At 40.5% G+C, this 15,932-nt stretch overlaps 1 protein-coding gene across 1 annotated transcript in view; it reads left to right on the top strand.

Moving 5' to 3' along the window:
* Window positions 1-6,742: 6,742 nt before the first annotated feature.
* sgsm1a (small G protein signaling modulator 1a) overlaps window positions 6,743-15,932 on the top strand; it is a gene marked incomplete at its 5' end in the record, with an annotated part of 25,333 nt that continues 16,143 nt past the window's right edge. Inside the window, 7 exon segments of the mRNA XM_014014370.1 lie at window positions 6,743-6,818; window positions 11,529-11,691; window positions 11,870-12,022; window positions 12,106-12,173; window positions 14,216-14,361; window positions 14,713-14,850; window positions 15,133-15,257. Of these exon segments, the coding sequence (XP_013869824.1) occupies window positions 6,743-6,818; window positions 11,529-11,691; window positions 11,870-12,022; window positions 12,106-12,173; window positions 14,216-14,361; window positions 14,713-14,850; window positions 15,133-15,257 (869 nt within the window).

The raw sequence follows: 15,932 nt of genomic DNA, 5'->3' as shown, positions 1-15,932 counted from the left end.
TCTCTCTCTCTCTCTCTCTCTCTCTCTCTCTCCCTCTCTCTCTCTCTCTCCCTCCCTCTCTCTCTCTCTGTAATAGATTGTGTTGTGGTGAGTGAAAGCTAAAATGAAAGCAGCTCCAGTGATGATTTGATCATCTGGGTTTCTCAGAGTAAAGCAGATCCTGAATGATAAATTAGTCCGGCTGACCCTGATAGGGTTTCCTTATGGGATATTGATGATTGCAGAGGACCATAACGCTCACAAAACCTTCAGGTCTCTGCTGTTAGTTTTAAATTAAGTTACGGGCGGAAAAAATTGCAATATTTATATATTTCAAGTTTCAAGTCTTCCATGAGAATATTACATGTGTTATTGGGTGTGTCGAAGTAATCCTGTTGATATAAAATTGGACTTGTGATGAGATGCATCCAGTTGGAGGAAGGTTAATTCAATAAAACTTTCATTTTTACAGTAATATTTTGTTAATAAAAATCAGTTGCTGCTACATTATCCTGCTGAGCTACCATGAAGCTTCAGGCTAGCCCAATTAGCACAATATTTTCAAGATAAATAGGGGCATTGTTGATTATTCTCGTTCTTTTTTTTTTTTTTCAAAATAGCACTTAATTTTATAAAAGTTTTACCAGTTTTTAACATCAAGTTTCAGATCTTGAATGCTATTTTTCAGTGAAAGGTTTGTTCTGCTAAACTGCTAAAGCTAGCTTGTTAACCAGCTGCGTTTTGTATTTGAGTCTGTTTAAATTTTGATTGTTTGCCAATAATTCTTTATTAAGKAACCTACAATATGTTCAAGTTTAGTCCAGTTTGCAGCTAACACTTCATATTGAAAGATTTAATCCAAAAGTGTGTTTAGTTGTAAGCTAATGCACCTGATGAATTTCAATTAGAAAATAGACAAATTATTATTGACACAAAAACATGAGCTTCTCCTGTGTGTTTACTATTGTTTTGTTTGTTTACCTTCAGAAAAAGGTTCGCTGATCCTTTCCAATAAACGCTGCCAGTCCTGGCAGCTCTCCAGCTAATCTACGGTTCTGACTGTTCAGAAAGTAAAGCCATAAGTCATAAAGGAGAATTACTTGTTTTATTTGGTCTGATTGTTACTTAGGCTTGTTGATTTTCCTCAGAACACATCTTCTGCTGTCATTTTTCTGACCTTACCGGTAATTTCAGCCTGCTGTGGCTGTTACTAAACTTTGTTTCTGGCAAACAAAACCACAATAATCAGGTTCTGGCTCTGGTGAAAGGAAAATAATAAGGCTTTGGTTTAATTCGTCTTCCTTTGCGTCCTGTTTGGGGTCTTATCTGTGGATACCAGACACCGCCCATGATTCAAAACTTCATTCTGTGTAAACATGTGGTCTCGCTCAGGTTCATTCATGGCTTTTACACAGAGGTTCTGTTTGTTGTACTGGAAATCAAGTGCAAATTGGATGGGCCATAGTTCTTAACGAGGACTGCCAATAATCCACCGGTCAAGTTAAAGAATTATACGTGTATAAGCATTGTATACAATMATAATGTGAAATTTTATTCCATGTTTCTATGACTTCTTCTTGAAATACAGTATTACACATCCAATACTGCTGACATTTTGTTATCATTCTTTAATTTAAATCCTATTTAAATGGTGGAATTTGGATTTCCAAACAAGATAATAATGAATTTGGAAATCTAAGGGGAAATTTGTTTTACACCTCAAACAATCAGGCTCTGCTGTTGTCTGTTTGATTCAAATTAGTCTGCAGATCCTTCCTAGGTCTTCTAATTGGTTTTGAGTTTGCTAAATGATTCTAAATTCTTCCAGAGATGTGAAATAATTGTTGTCATTGTTACAAATCATTTATAATCATTTTCTAGTAGAACAGATTTAAAATGGCTTCTAATTTATTCTGAACAATGTGAAGCTCTATTTTTAAAAAGTTTAACCAGATTTAGAATGATGRTAATAAAAAAGCAGAGTTGCTGTTGTTGAATTGGGTTTTGAGTAGMAGTATGCTTCTGAGGCCCATRACGTGCTCAMCTAAATCATGCTTTTATATTYTTAAATTAATATTTTGAACAACTYACTGATCTTATGTGTGTCRTTCCAATACYAACWCTAYCCAGGGGCGCAACCAAGGGGGTGGCCATGGGGGATGATGGACACCTCTAAAAATAATTGGTGGCCCTGCTTGGCTAGTTTTATTTGTATTTTTAATTTCCCTTAGCTATTTAGGATGAGTGGATCTGTATAAATATAAAAACAAAGATTGTTTTTTGAGCAATTAAGAGTTAAAAACATAATATATATTATAGTTTGCATGTCTGTATTTATGTTTTGTTGCTTGGTTTGTACTGTCATGCCTAGATGTTTCTGTTGGTTTGAGTATCATGCCTCGATGTGGGTTGGACCATATGGTGTGTGTATGCTGTGTGTTTACGCTCGCTCTCCGTCCAGCTGGTTTCCTGCCATCAGTCTGCTCAGACGTACCTGGATGTGGGCCATTATCCARAGAGCTGAGTGCACCTACCACGGCTGAAATTACTCTCTGACACAAAATTGGTTTGAATAAGAACTCGAATTTGCTTCGGCTTTAATTCCAAGCCTCTCTRTGTCTGCCCGTGTCACAGTGTCGTGCTCTGATCCTCTCCCCGCTCGTCGTCTTTTTGCAAATCACACATTCACGCAGACGCACACCTGTGTTTGCTAAAGGAGCGAGACAAAGAGAGCACCACTGTTTACTTTCCTATTTCATATTTTAAAAGCCAGCTCCTGTAAAACCTTTTCATTCTTTGTTTTAAGGCTAATGGTGATTTTTTTTTTCRTTTCTGGGAACGTGTTGATGAGAGACAACACTAATGTAGGTTAGATTAGATTAATTCCTTCTGCAGAAAGGAGCACAGGGAAGTTGTTAGATATTACCGTCGTTGTGCACACTGATTACTTTGAGACTGTTGGGCCGTTTTTGACCTGTGGGTGAATTTATTCATCAGAAGCTTTTGGAGAAGATAATATAAGAGTACATGGCCTTCGTCACTTTTAATTCAACTGAATCACTTTGTGTTTTCTGTCTTCAACAGATGATGGGGTCGCAACCCCAGGGGTCATGGAGGTACTGCTGGGGGGAATCGTGAAAAAAGTTTTTTAAACTATTCAGTTCAAAGTTATGTCTTTGAACACTCACAGCCTAACCGTCCATGCATTCTGCACAGAAAGGGAAGCTGTACWTTTTGCAATATTTTTACAGCACTGCAGCTTCTATTAAAAACAGACAACGGCTGTGTTCAAATTCAGAGGCTGGGCCCTCCGAAAGCTAAATTCATTGGCTGCTTATGTCGCAGCACAGCACTGGAGGCTGTCCAAATTCAAAGACTTCACTGATGCAGCCAACAAATGCGTCCTTCTTTTGCCCCGATTTGAAGGACTGGTCCGATGGATCCTTCTTGGCCCACACTATCCCATAATGCTTTGTGGGCCGACTGGAGATATTTTTTATGCTAGCAATGGCGGACAAAATGAAGGAAAGGAGAACAGTTTTAAATAAAAGTCTGGCAGTATAAAAATTAAAAGTTTCAAGTGATTGTGTTGTTAAGACTTTTGTCATATAGACATGTTTTTAATGTTATTCTCCTCAAAAATAAAACAAGCAAAATAACCATGCATGTACCTTAGTTCTTTAAATATTACCTTTAAGCTAATTTTTTTGTTTTATGATATTAATAATGCTAATATATTCATACTTTTTCTAATTTCGATCTAATTTTGCTTCTGTTTAGCGTTGCCACAGTTGATAGGTGACAGGACGTATGCCGGAGTAAAGACGGGAGGCTAGATCATCCAAATTCACAGCCACTTTTTTCCGGTCTTCGTGGTCTACCAAGGACCCGGCCCACCTAGACTGAGTAGGCCGGGTCCTTCGGAGGACCCAGCCTCTGAATTTGGACACAGCCAACAACTAATGTCACACTAAGCACAAAAAGTATGGATATTTGTATTTGGTAGATTATTTCTTTGTTGTAACAATGCTTCTTGGTAATTTTATTCGTTGGAAAGCTTATTAAATTCCATTTTAAATGGTGCAACATTTGTAAGGAACATGCATTTGTGGGATGAGCAGTAGAGCTGAGCATGTGGGTTGCTCACATAAATTTGCCAAGTCTTTTCTGCCAAACACCTTACTCTGCTGTTGCTACTGATGCTTTTTTTTGAGCAGTTGGTACCCCCAGGCACTGCCAATCAGGTGCCAATAGGCTTTCCGGTGTTTGATTGAAAAAATATTTACATTATACAGTGAGGACATTTTGCTCAGTTGACTTGAATAATTTAAAGTCCAGTTCAAGATGTACATGAGTCCATAAAGTGGTTATAAAATCAGACTTTTCAGCATTAAATCAGTTTAATTAGCACACACAGATTTGCATAAAAAACAGTCGCAATTTAATTCTTTCTTTATTGTTCTGTTCATTCCTCCGTGGCTTCAGAAAGGTTGAGTAATGTTGTGTTTGAGGCGGTCTCTCTGCTTCTTCTTCCTCTCCGCTGTTGCAGGACTTAATTGGGGAGTTGAGTAGATCTTTTATCGGGGACGCTGCCTCCTTCAAGCTGCAGTGATAAGTGCTGCAACAGAGGTGTTTAATGACTGCCAATACTCCACACGTGTCATTTTTAGTTCATTCAAGTGAAAACGTGTGCTTGTTACCCCGTAGGACCACCTCAGGCTTGGTTTGTTCTGAATGAACCCACAGAGAGACGTCTGGGGGGGGGTGGGAGGTGATACGACGTCGCCGCTGTACTTCTAGATGTCTTTAGCGACTGTAGTCAGGGAGCTGCAGCCATCCTTGTTTATGAGAGAGATGAATTAATGTTTTTTTTTTCATGCATCGCTTCGGCAGAAGGCGTACCACTGCGAGACTCGTGACATCTCCATAGAAACCTGCAGGTTGCCTGTGCTCAGACACTTTAGCAGACTTTACTCCTCCGAGGGCCTTTCAGCTGAGACGAGCAGAAAGATGAGGCAGCACAAGTGAGCAAATCAATCAAGTTTCTGTCCGTTAGTTACACTCAGAAGAAGCAGAGGGGGGGAAAAAGCCCACCCCTGAGATTTATATGTTTGCGTAAATGTTTTTTCTTTTTTTAAATGGAAGTTTATTCATGAGTCTAGCTGCTGAGCGCCTCATCAGACTGCTGATGCCTCTGCTGTGTTGGCAGCGTGAATCATTTCTGCTTCAGCTTGAAAAGTACAATGGCACTGATTTTTTTCCTATTTTTTGGGTAGCAGCTGCTGTCTGATTAGTGGTTGTTTATTTAGATATTTAAGTATTTGATAGAAGCAAGGATTTGAGCACACTTAAGTGTTTTGACCTACCTTTTTATTTACAGAGTATTCTTTAGGAAGAGGAGATATAAGCTGTGAAATAACAGAAAATCAGCACTACACGTGCCATCAACCAGCTCACATCTTTATTTTCGTGTTCCTGACTCAGTTCTGCTGAAGTCAATTTCTGAACGCATCATTGAGGACATTTCCTGCTCGAGATAAAGTGATGAATTTATGATGTTACTGCTTCTGTCGGGCGACGGCTGCTGGGATGTTCTCTCCAAACACAGCTTCTCCTTCAGCACCTGCACCTGCATCAACCTTGGCAGCAGCTTGTTGCAGTTACACACCGTGTTTTCACCTGCTCGACATCCCGCGCACTTTTAAAATGAAAAGTGTGAACGATCTGAGTTCAGTCGGCTGGCAGACGTGCGAAATCTTCGCAAGTTAAATGTTAATGCAGAAACTTTATGATCACGCTGTAAAGCCATAAAAACTAAYACTGGTGGGCAATAAGACGCTTTATGAAAATCAAGCTGCCTTACAGAAAAATTTAAAAATAGAAAAAGGCAGTGTGAAGGTTGGAAATAAAAGGTATGAATATGTGCAGAGCAGAAAAATGTACCATCGTTGAAAGAATTTTTATCAACTACTGCCAAAAGACAGACAACAGGCTTAATGTGTGTGTGTTAAGGAGGGTGTTTGTGTGTGCAGATGATGAACTTGGCAGTGTCATATGTTCACTGTGGACAGACTCATTTCGGCAGGAAATTACAGCTATCTGTGTGGCGGTGGCTGTGTCTGAAGGCTCATGTTCCCCCTCCCTCTCCTCCGGCTCGCAGAGCGGGTGCCCACACAGGGGAACGTCTCCATAGTCACCAGAGCGATTGATTCACCGATGGGTTGTGTGGCAGGTCTGGGGTCGGCGAGGAGAGGGACACCATCATCGTGACAACACAATCAAACTCATCAGACTTGCCTTGTTATGATCTGACCTCAGAAAACTGAAGAAGAAAAAAAATGTGTGAATCAAATGTTATCAGAGTTTGACAGAGCAGATCGTGTCAACCCTGATGAGATTTTGTTCAGAAACAGGTGTGTATGTGTGTGTGTGTGTGTGGGGGGGGGGGGTGTCTTTCTATCTCTCCACCCCAAATCAACCTCCATTTCCCAGAAGTCCTCAGAATGATGACTCACAGCTAAACTCACCATCTTTGTTCCAGACAGTTTTTTTTTTCCTCCACATAACTCTTTAAAGCTCTCTCTCTTTCTCTTTCTATTATATTTTCTGACGGGCGTGCATTGGTGTCACGAATTGTCCTGATTATCCTCTGAGTGTGTTTTGCCACTCAGTCAAATTGTTACCAACAAGCCCCTCAGACTGTTTGCGCCACTTGTGGCATACTAATGTGTGAGTCATCCAGCATGTACCGTGTCATTAACAGGTGAAGCAGATTATGGAGGAAGCTGTCACCAGGAAGTTTGTCCACGAAGACAGCAGCCACATTGTGTCCTTTTGTGGTGAGTGTCCAAAAATAAACAGCTTTTGTGTAACACTTCTATAACAGAGCTGTGTTTCGACACCTACACAAGAGGTTTTCTCTGGTAGGAAACATCCGAGGMAAATGTCCAAATCTAAAACCACACTGATAATAATTATTCAAAAACTGCTTATTTTTCTTTTAAAGTAATTTTAGTGAATTTAATCATAAACATACCATAAAATGCTGTATAGGGGAAGCAGAGGGAAAAAGTAAGTGTGTTTCCATCAAGGCTTTTTGATGCGCATTTAGAAATGTTGCATTAAAAATGCGAAAAAAAGTCAGATGGAAACARCAAAATTCSAAAATAAAATCCTCAATTCGCTAAAAAGTTTTAACGCTCGCTTGAGGTGGTTTTTGGGGTTTTCAAAAAACACTTAATGCGCAAAAGCAGAGATGGAAACACTTTTGCCGAATAAGTTGTGACGTAGCGAACATTTACCTCACGTAGCTGATGAGCTGTTCCTCGGTACCGGTACCAGTTTCGGGTCGGCTGCAGCCTCGACTGGCAGCATAACCCTCCTCCCGCTGTTTGCGTCTTCTCAGTAATCCCTTAACGTGAAGAAAATTGCATTTCTTTCTCTATGTCTCCAGACAGCAGTAACATCGCCAAAACTAGTTGATAACAGAATAATTACAACTTTCCTGATAGTAGCAACGCATTCCTGATAACTTCTCTCCATTATCCTGAGATGTGTGGACCCTGCGAGGTTAGCGACGGTTACTTCCTGTTTACTACGCACATGCATATGACGTAATTGATTCGCTTCAAGCCAGTTGATGGAAACTCCGTTTGATTCGCATTTCTTAATTTTTTCCTTTTTGCGAAATAATTAAAATTAGCTCAAAATTTGAATTAAAATTGGATGGAAACACGATTAATGACCTGGAGCATTGGGAAAGTATTAAAACCTAACATCATGGCATTATTACAGAAACCAAACAAAAAAAAAACTAAAGCTACCAAATGTCCTGATATATTCTCAATAACCTAGGTAGAAAAACCCAACAAGGTTGAGTCAGATCATTTGGATGAGTTCTTCTTTGTTGAAAGGTTTTGTCTTTAATGCAAAATACCTCCTCAGTCTGATAAGTTGCAGGCGAACTCAGTCTTAAAAGCAGTATCTTTGTGGATCAACCAGTTTTCTGGTTCACATGCAAAAGGAGGACCATCAGCCTAACGACTGATCGTTAGTGTCCTGATGGCCACTTATTGTTTGCAGAGGGCTGAGTCATACTCGCAAAAACAGCAGGGGGMCATTTGGACATGGAGGCCTCCACCCCTGTTTAATGATGGTTGGTTTCTCTTCACAAAGATGGCTTCCTTTACTCCTCTCAAACCAATTWTCCTCTCTATGGAGGATGTGAACATCTTCATCCGTGAAAGAGTGACCGCTGGCCTGCTAATGAGTGCAAACCACAGAGTCCTGTCCTGATGATGTTGCTCTTCTGTGCTGGACCATCCTTTTGGCCACTGGCTGCTTTGGTTCTCTGATGAATAACTAAATCCTTCTTTTTCACATTTAAATCATTCAGTTGGAGTCTATATAAAGTGGAACTGCAATGCTTTGGTCTGAATTCTTCCCAGTTGTAACTCCACAAGCCCCTCTTTCACCCTCTTTCTGAGGTGCGTCTCAAAGCAACTTATTTTCTCTGTAAATGCAAAAGTTGCTTCACACCCACCAAAAAAACATTTAGCATTTGTCCAGACCTCATGTGGTAGTTCAGTCACAAATAATTTGATGTAATATTTCAGAAAACGTCATGCAAAATAGAGAAAACTGAATGGGTTGAAAACTATGACTCAAGCAAACTATAAACATATCTTTGCAGCACAGGGAGAGACTAAATTCAGTTTTTTTTGCACTCCTAATAAACTCAGAGTATACAACACATATGTAGTTACATACAGCAATTATTGTCCAGCATATCTGCTGTATTCATTACAAAAAAATGTGCTGTTAGAATAAGTCAATTCTAAAAAAACAAACAAAAATAAATAAATAACAGGTTTCAAGTTCAGTAATTCATCAAGTGTTATTGCTCCTGCCTCCAAATCAAACTGTTAAGTCTCAGTTTGAACACAATGAGAAATACACTGCCCACATGTCAAATCAGAGCTGTAATCAAGAATCACATTTATTTATGGGCTTTAGTGTGAAAATATAACAAMTCTCACTTTAGCACAGAAAGTGAGATCTTCTATTTGATCAAAGCCATGGGTGCAAACAAACAACATTCTCAATATTTTTTCTAATAAACGTAACAAAATGCAGGGATAAACACTTACAGAACAGCGAATTCTTTTCTCAACACTGACTCAGGTTAACTTGAAGAGAAAGAAAGGAGCCCCTGTCATGGCAGCTCTTTGTAAAAATGTCGAAATATGGAGAAAAATTCAAGTCACTATATGTCTGCTCTGTAATGCTGCAAAAATGCAATTGCACAATTATATTGTAGAAACTTTGTTTGAAAGGCAGCGACAATCACACTTTTTTTACTAACGAGAGCGAGGAAACACTATGAACCAACCAGTGACACACAACTACATCATTAAACAGWTAAGTAATGATTATTGTAGAAATACTGTAGAAGGAGAAAAATCAAAAGAAAATAGGAATATATTGATAATATTCAGCTTTGTGTCATATTCTGTGTTTCTACATGAGCTCTCCTCAGTCTGAGTGTGTAAACTGTCTAAAGCACCGCCTGAAAACCTATAAATCCATCTTAAATTATGTTTAACAACCTTCCTCTCCAGTAATCGGCTTAACTCACGTCTCTATTTGTAGTTATGTTTCACTCTAAGAGAGTGAGGAAAATATTTCTTTAGAGCACTGGGTTTTATTAGTGTCGCTGAAGGTCTCTTTTCCTACCCTCCGGTCAGCACGGCGGTGTGTCTGATGTGTTTCCATCAGCGCCTTTRTGTTGCCGTGTCCACAAATTTCTTGGCCTCCCGTGTGGAGATCATTTGTGGGATCAAGGCGCGTGTTTTCCTCTGCTAATATCAAACCTCCAAACATCGGTGGTTCAGAAYGAGCTCTCCTCCTCCTGCTATGTTGTTTACCAGCCTCTTCCTCTTCCTCCTCCACCTCTTCCTCCTGTGATCCTCTTCACAGCTTCTGTTGTGTACTTTTCCCCAGCTGTGGTCTTGTCAGAAAACGGAGTGAGAGGAGGAGGAGAGCTCAGTTAGCTCACTGGGGAGCCATTAACCTCGACCGTCATGGCTGCTTTTATGAGCTGCCCGGGATGTGTCTGAATGAAACGTCGACGTTCAGAGATCACCACTGAGCGAAGAAACAATGAAAGAAAGAAAATATTTGGAAAAAAATCTCAGTTTTATACTTGACTGGAGGATCTGTCTTGTTATTTGGTATCAGTAAACATATTTGAATCACTTCCTGCCAATGAAGATGGAGCCACAAATAGTGATTTAGAAAGTTTGTTTACTCATTGCAGAAAAGAGTGATAAAAGTACTACAAAAATAGATTTTTACACATATTGCCAATGTTGCGTGTATTTTATATTGTCAAGTTTAGATGAAAAATGTCATCATTAACTGTTTTGTTTTCATTTGCATGTTTCTTGTTGATTTGTTGTCTTATCTGAATGTTGAGCTGCTCAGCTGTGTGTCACTGGCAGCAGACTCTCACAGCCTCAGTTGCCACAGATACAAGATGATTAGAGACAATTTTCTGCCTTGGCTGTTTTCAGCAGGTGGGATCTCCATGTAGGACTAGTCCACGATGAACTTATAATTTGTGGCATGTTTGAATGCTGGTTTTAGCTTCTGCTTCCTTTGTGATTTTCTTTTGAAAAAGCTGACATTGCTGCATGTAAAAAATGCTGATTTGTGGATTTTACTAAACATATTTGTCATATTTTTTCATTTGTTTTGTTTTTTAATAAAAAAACAGAAAATGTTTGGATTTTTATTTTATGTACTTTTGTCATTTGAGACCACTCATAAAAGATAATAGGAGTAGCAGGCATGAACTATAATTTGAGACATTCTAATGGGACTCCTGGCTCTGACATTTACCTTCTTGCTCCTGTAATGACGTTAGATGAGGAGGTGCAGGAGGGTCGGCACAAGGAAAGGATAAAAGAGAAAAGAGCGTCAGAGGGAAGGAAAGAAGGAAGTTGCGTTTTCGGCAGCGAGGACGGCTGAAAGGAAGAGGCTGCCGTCGCCACGAGCTGTCGCCGCCCTTCCCTCTGCTCTTCTCTCCCAGAGCTCCATCTCTCCATCAACGGGGGTTGCCATGGCAACCCCATCCTTCCTCCTGACCCCATGTGAACAGAGCCACGGGATTAGCCCCAACAGAAAAATTCAAATGTCAACACGGCAGCCAGGCCCTGCCACGTAGGCCCAGAAAGGAAGCAGCGTGTCGAGCGTATCAACATGTCAACATGTGTGCAGAACTGTTTACTGAGATTAAGACACATAATCCTGAGAATTCAGTTCAAGCATAGGTCATCCTTAATGTTATTAAAACAAAACCAAAAGTCGTGAGGATGTAGCAGAATGGTTTTTATGGTTCCTCTGAGCACAGGAGAACTCACATATTGTACTCAGATCTGTTGTTTTCCCACAGTGATGCTGTTTCTAATGAGTTTATAGGGCTTTTTATCCTTTTGCTCATCAAATAAAGAGACGATTTTCCCAACCTTTGGTTTCTGTCCACACAGCTGCAGTGGAGGCGTGTGTTCTGCATGGGCTGAAAAGGCGAGCGGCGGGATTTCTGCGCAGCAACAAGATAGCGGCGCTCTTCATGAAGGTGGGGAAAAGCTTCCCACCAGCTGAGGAGCTTTGCAGGAAGGCCCAAGAGCTGGAGCAAATCATGGAGACAAAGTGAGACTCGCAAACATCACAGTCTGTTCTCTCACGTCACAGCGGACTTCAAAAAGATCCCCATCAAAGCCTGTTTGATTCTCCGAATGATAAAAAAAGGCTACTCGTCTGACGGGTCTTTTTTTGTTCTTCTTTTCTGAGCTTCTAAATAACCTCTAATGCCACTTCTCTTATACAGACGAAGCCAAAGCTTGCAAAGTCAAGACGGTCTGCGGAAGCTGCCTCGGCTGCCCAGCCTCAACCCGCCGGGAGTCAAGAACCTGTGGATCAGGACAGCTCTGTTCGAGAAAGTGCTGGATAAGATTGTCCTCTTCCTGGTGGAGAACAGCAGGTGTGTTTAGAAGACAGGGAACATGTTCTTCACCTGTGTTCTAAGCTTTTTAGGCCTCCTCAAAATTCCCCTTTTTCTTCCAGTAAATACTATGAGAAAGAAGCTTTCCTCATGGACCCTGTGGATGGACCTATTCTGGCATCATTGTTGGGTAATAATATGTGACACTGTAAGAAGTTATATGCATTGTGGTAAACACAGCACAAAAAGGGAGGGAATTTGGGTTTGGTTGGTTGATTTCTTTGGGATTTCAATGCTGATTGTCTATAAATCCTCTACCGCAAGAAAACATGTTTATTTCCCTTTAACTGGTGYTGCCATTTGTCAGGAAAATGCATTTGTGAGTTGTGCCACAAAAACCTTAACAAATCTTCTCTGCTAATACCAAACAGCTTATTTAGCTATTGACTATTGTTTTGAACTTCTGGTACTGACAACAACCAGGGATAATCCCATATCTCTACAGTTTGGGACCGATCTTTATCCTCCAAGAGGTCAACGCTTGTCCCTACAGAGTGGGGTTTATCAGATACCACTTCATCCAGAGTTTGTCAGTGGGGACGATGGAATAACCCCATCCATAATGGGATAATCTGTGGGATCAGCTTGGGCACGCTGTTTGTTCCAGATTGATCAGCATTTCTTATTGGCTGATTTTTGACAAATGCTGGCTGAAGAATGAGATGCCAGCAGTGTGATACCAAGCTGCTGGTATCTATGCAGTGGTGGGCACAGTTCCCCTAAAGCACTAAAGCACTAATAGGGGAACTAATTTCTTGATTAGTGCTTTAGGGATTTTGCTATTTTTAAAAATTCATTAGAGCATTAGCACTTGCTAAATTTAGAAGCACTAACTGAGGTCTATAAATGTTACTGATCAACATTATTGTAATAGCTGAGGGTGAAAGCTGTCACACATTTTGTTCATATGTGTYGCTTATCTACAAGGTCACATGTCAAACTCATGGCCCATGGGCCAAATGTGGCCTGCGGGTGACTCCCATTTGGCCCACCAAGGGCACTAAAGCCCCTTTTCCACTAGTGCCACTTAGTGTARTGTCGGAACGGTCGGTGTAGGTACGGGTCGGACCGGTTGGTTTTCAACTGATGTTCCAGTCCGGTTCCAATGGGTGTGTTTTGGGCAGTTGGTGGAGGTGGTTTTTAGGTATTTTGAATAAAAATTAATGGGAAAAATGAGAGGTGGAAACACATTTGATGAATAACTTTTGAAATTTTAAACATTTGCAAAAATTTAGCCAATTAGTGACGAACAGTGTTTTGACGTCGYATTTTGGTGTCAGCTGGGGCTGTTGGAACCACAATGAAGTAGGTGCTTAAAAAAGTGCCAGTTCCATGGATCTGGCCTAATGGAAATGGCTTGGAACCGTACCGAACCGTACCGACACTACACTAAGTGGCACTAGTGGAAAAGGGGCATTAGTGACAACATACTGCACACAGTAAATACTGCCTCATGTTGACTGAAGAATGTTTCATGTGTCAGCTGGACTATATTAGTGCTTTAGAATTAGCTTTTGCTAAATTTTTTAGTGTGTTAGTGCTTTAGAATTAAGGGACCTAAATATTTGAGTTAATGCTTTAGGGTTAATGCAACTAATATTTAGATTAGTGCTGCCCACCACTGGTTCTATGGTTGTAAAGTGTGTGGTTCTCCCACATTCTACTGAGGCCTCTGCTGTTAAATTAATAAATTGTTAAATTGCCAGGATGTTTTCTTTCTTTAGACTTCAATCGTCCAATCCAAGAAAACAACATTTAAAAAGAGTCACTAGCAGTATAAGCTGTTTAGTCTTAAATGGACCCAACCAACACACTCAACTCTGCTGCTCAACCCACAAAATGCATTTTAACAAATGTGACACCACTGAAAGGGAACTAAAAAGCCTCTTCGACAGTATAAGATTTCTTGCCAAGAAGCATTGTTACTATAATGAAATATAATCAACCAAACATGTATTTCCTTACATTTGCTGCTAAATCTATTACAACCTGAAAACATGCGGAGCAGAACGTTATAGCATACTGCAGTTTTTGTGCCATTTGTTCAATCTGCACAAGCCACAAGACATTTCTGAAAATAATGCAAGTTTCACAGCACCTTCCTTAAAGGGTCAGGATCACATAAAGCTGATCGTGTTAGTCCTGTCTCGCTGTGCGGTTTCGTTGTGACAGTTGGACCGTGTGCTTTGGAGTACACCAAGATGAAAACGGCCGATCACTTCTGGACGGACCCGTCTGCTGATGAGCTGGTTCAGAGGCATCGCATCCACAGTGGCCTCTGCAGACAGGATTCCCCCACCAAGAGACCTGCGTTGTGTGTAAGTATGAAATCTCAGGCTCCTTCTGCTTTTAAYTCTGACAGATTAAGTCACATGCGCAGAGAGGCAGACCTTCGCTTTTGGGATGCATTAAGTGAAGAACAGAGCGTGACAGGAGAAGGAACAGAGCGTGTCTGAGCCTTTCACACTCGTTCAATTGCTTTTTTTATCAGTGAACCCAGTCATCTCAGCCCATCTTTCAGATCACAGTACTTTTTTTAGTAGATGTGAGTGGTATATGTAAAAAAAAAATACAACACTGGTCAGGGTGCAGCTGCACCGGTGCACATGAACGAATGTGTGTTAGTCATCACTGCCCTCTCTGATTCAGCGTTAATCGTGTCCGTTCAGATCCAGAAGCGACATTCCAGCAGCAGCATGGATGAGCGGCCTTCCCCTTCCCCGTCAGCTCGTGAATATGTGGAGTCTCTGCACCAGAACAACAGGGCTACGCTGCTTTTCGGCAAGAACAACGTGCTCGTACAACCGGTAACGCTCTAAACCTTCAGCACCTAAAAATAAAACTTCTCATAAAGAGCCTGACATGGTGTATTAAAGTAATGAATCATATATCTACATATTARAGGCTTCAGGAGCCTGTTCCAAGATTGGGTTTTTATTATAACACTTCATCTCTGTCACAATCCGAAACAATTGCTTTAGGTGTGATGTTTGTTTTGTTCAGCTTCTGCACCCTTTTTTCCCAGTTTGTTCTCATTTATTCTTACATTTCGTCTTTAATCTGAACATCTGTGCTAATGGCTGTTTCAGAGGGATGATATGGAGGCTATCCCAGGTTATCTCTCCTTGCATCAGACGGCTGACATCATGACGCTGAAGTGGACGCCCAATCAGCTCATGAACGGTTCTGTTGGAGACTTGGACTACGAACGCAGGTACAAAATACAAATTCCTAGCATACCTTGGATTAATTAATATTACCTGAGACCTTTCATGTCAGTCAGGATCTGGGCTTTTAGTTGGTTTTGATTTAGATTTATTTCCTTTGTTGTTTGTTTATTATTGGTTTCTATGTTTTTCAGTCATTTTTTAGTGTTCCCATTGCCATCAGTTCACTCTACCTCAGTCAGTTTATGTTAAATCCATATAATTTCCAGACAGTCTGTACAACTTGACATGTACAGTATGCTCTTACCTAGTCCACTCATCAGCCCCTGTCCACAAAGTCCCTCAGCTTTCACTTCACCTGTAGTCTGGCATTGTGTGTGCTTCACGCCATGTTCTTCTCTGTGTCTTCTCAAGTTCTGACCATTTGTAGTTACATTTGTTCTTTTTTACTTGAGCTCCTTGTTTCAGTTTACACACCTGGATTTTACCTCTAAAAACCATGACATTGCCAGAATTTTAGACTAAGATCATTTTATATTGAAAAATAACAGAATTTTAGTCATTTTAGTCAAACCTTAAAAACAACATTCTGCTCAATCATATGCGTTATCATGAGATTATATGTCGTGAATGACTCTCAGCTACTGTCGCAGCAAATTTTAGCTCAACATTTTTTAGTTAATACTGATTCAATGTGGCAGCCATCTTGAATCATATATATA

Source organism: Austrofundulus limnaeus, unplaced genomic scaffold (genome assembly GCF_001266775.1).
Source record: "Austrofundulus limnaeus strain Quisiro unplaced genomic scaffold, Austrofundulus_limnaeus-1.0 Scaffold114, whole genome shotgun sequence".
NCBI lineage: Eukaryota > Metazoa > Chordata > Actinopteri > Cyprinodontiformes > Rivulidae > Austrofundulus > Austrofundulus limnaeus.
This window is presented reverse-complemented; position numbering and strand designations above follow the sequence as displayed.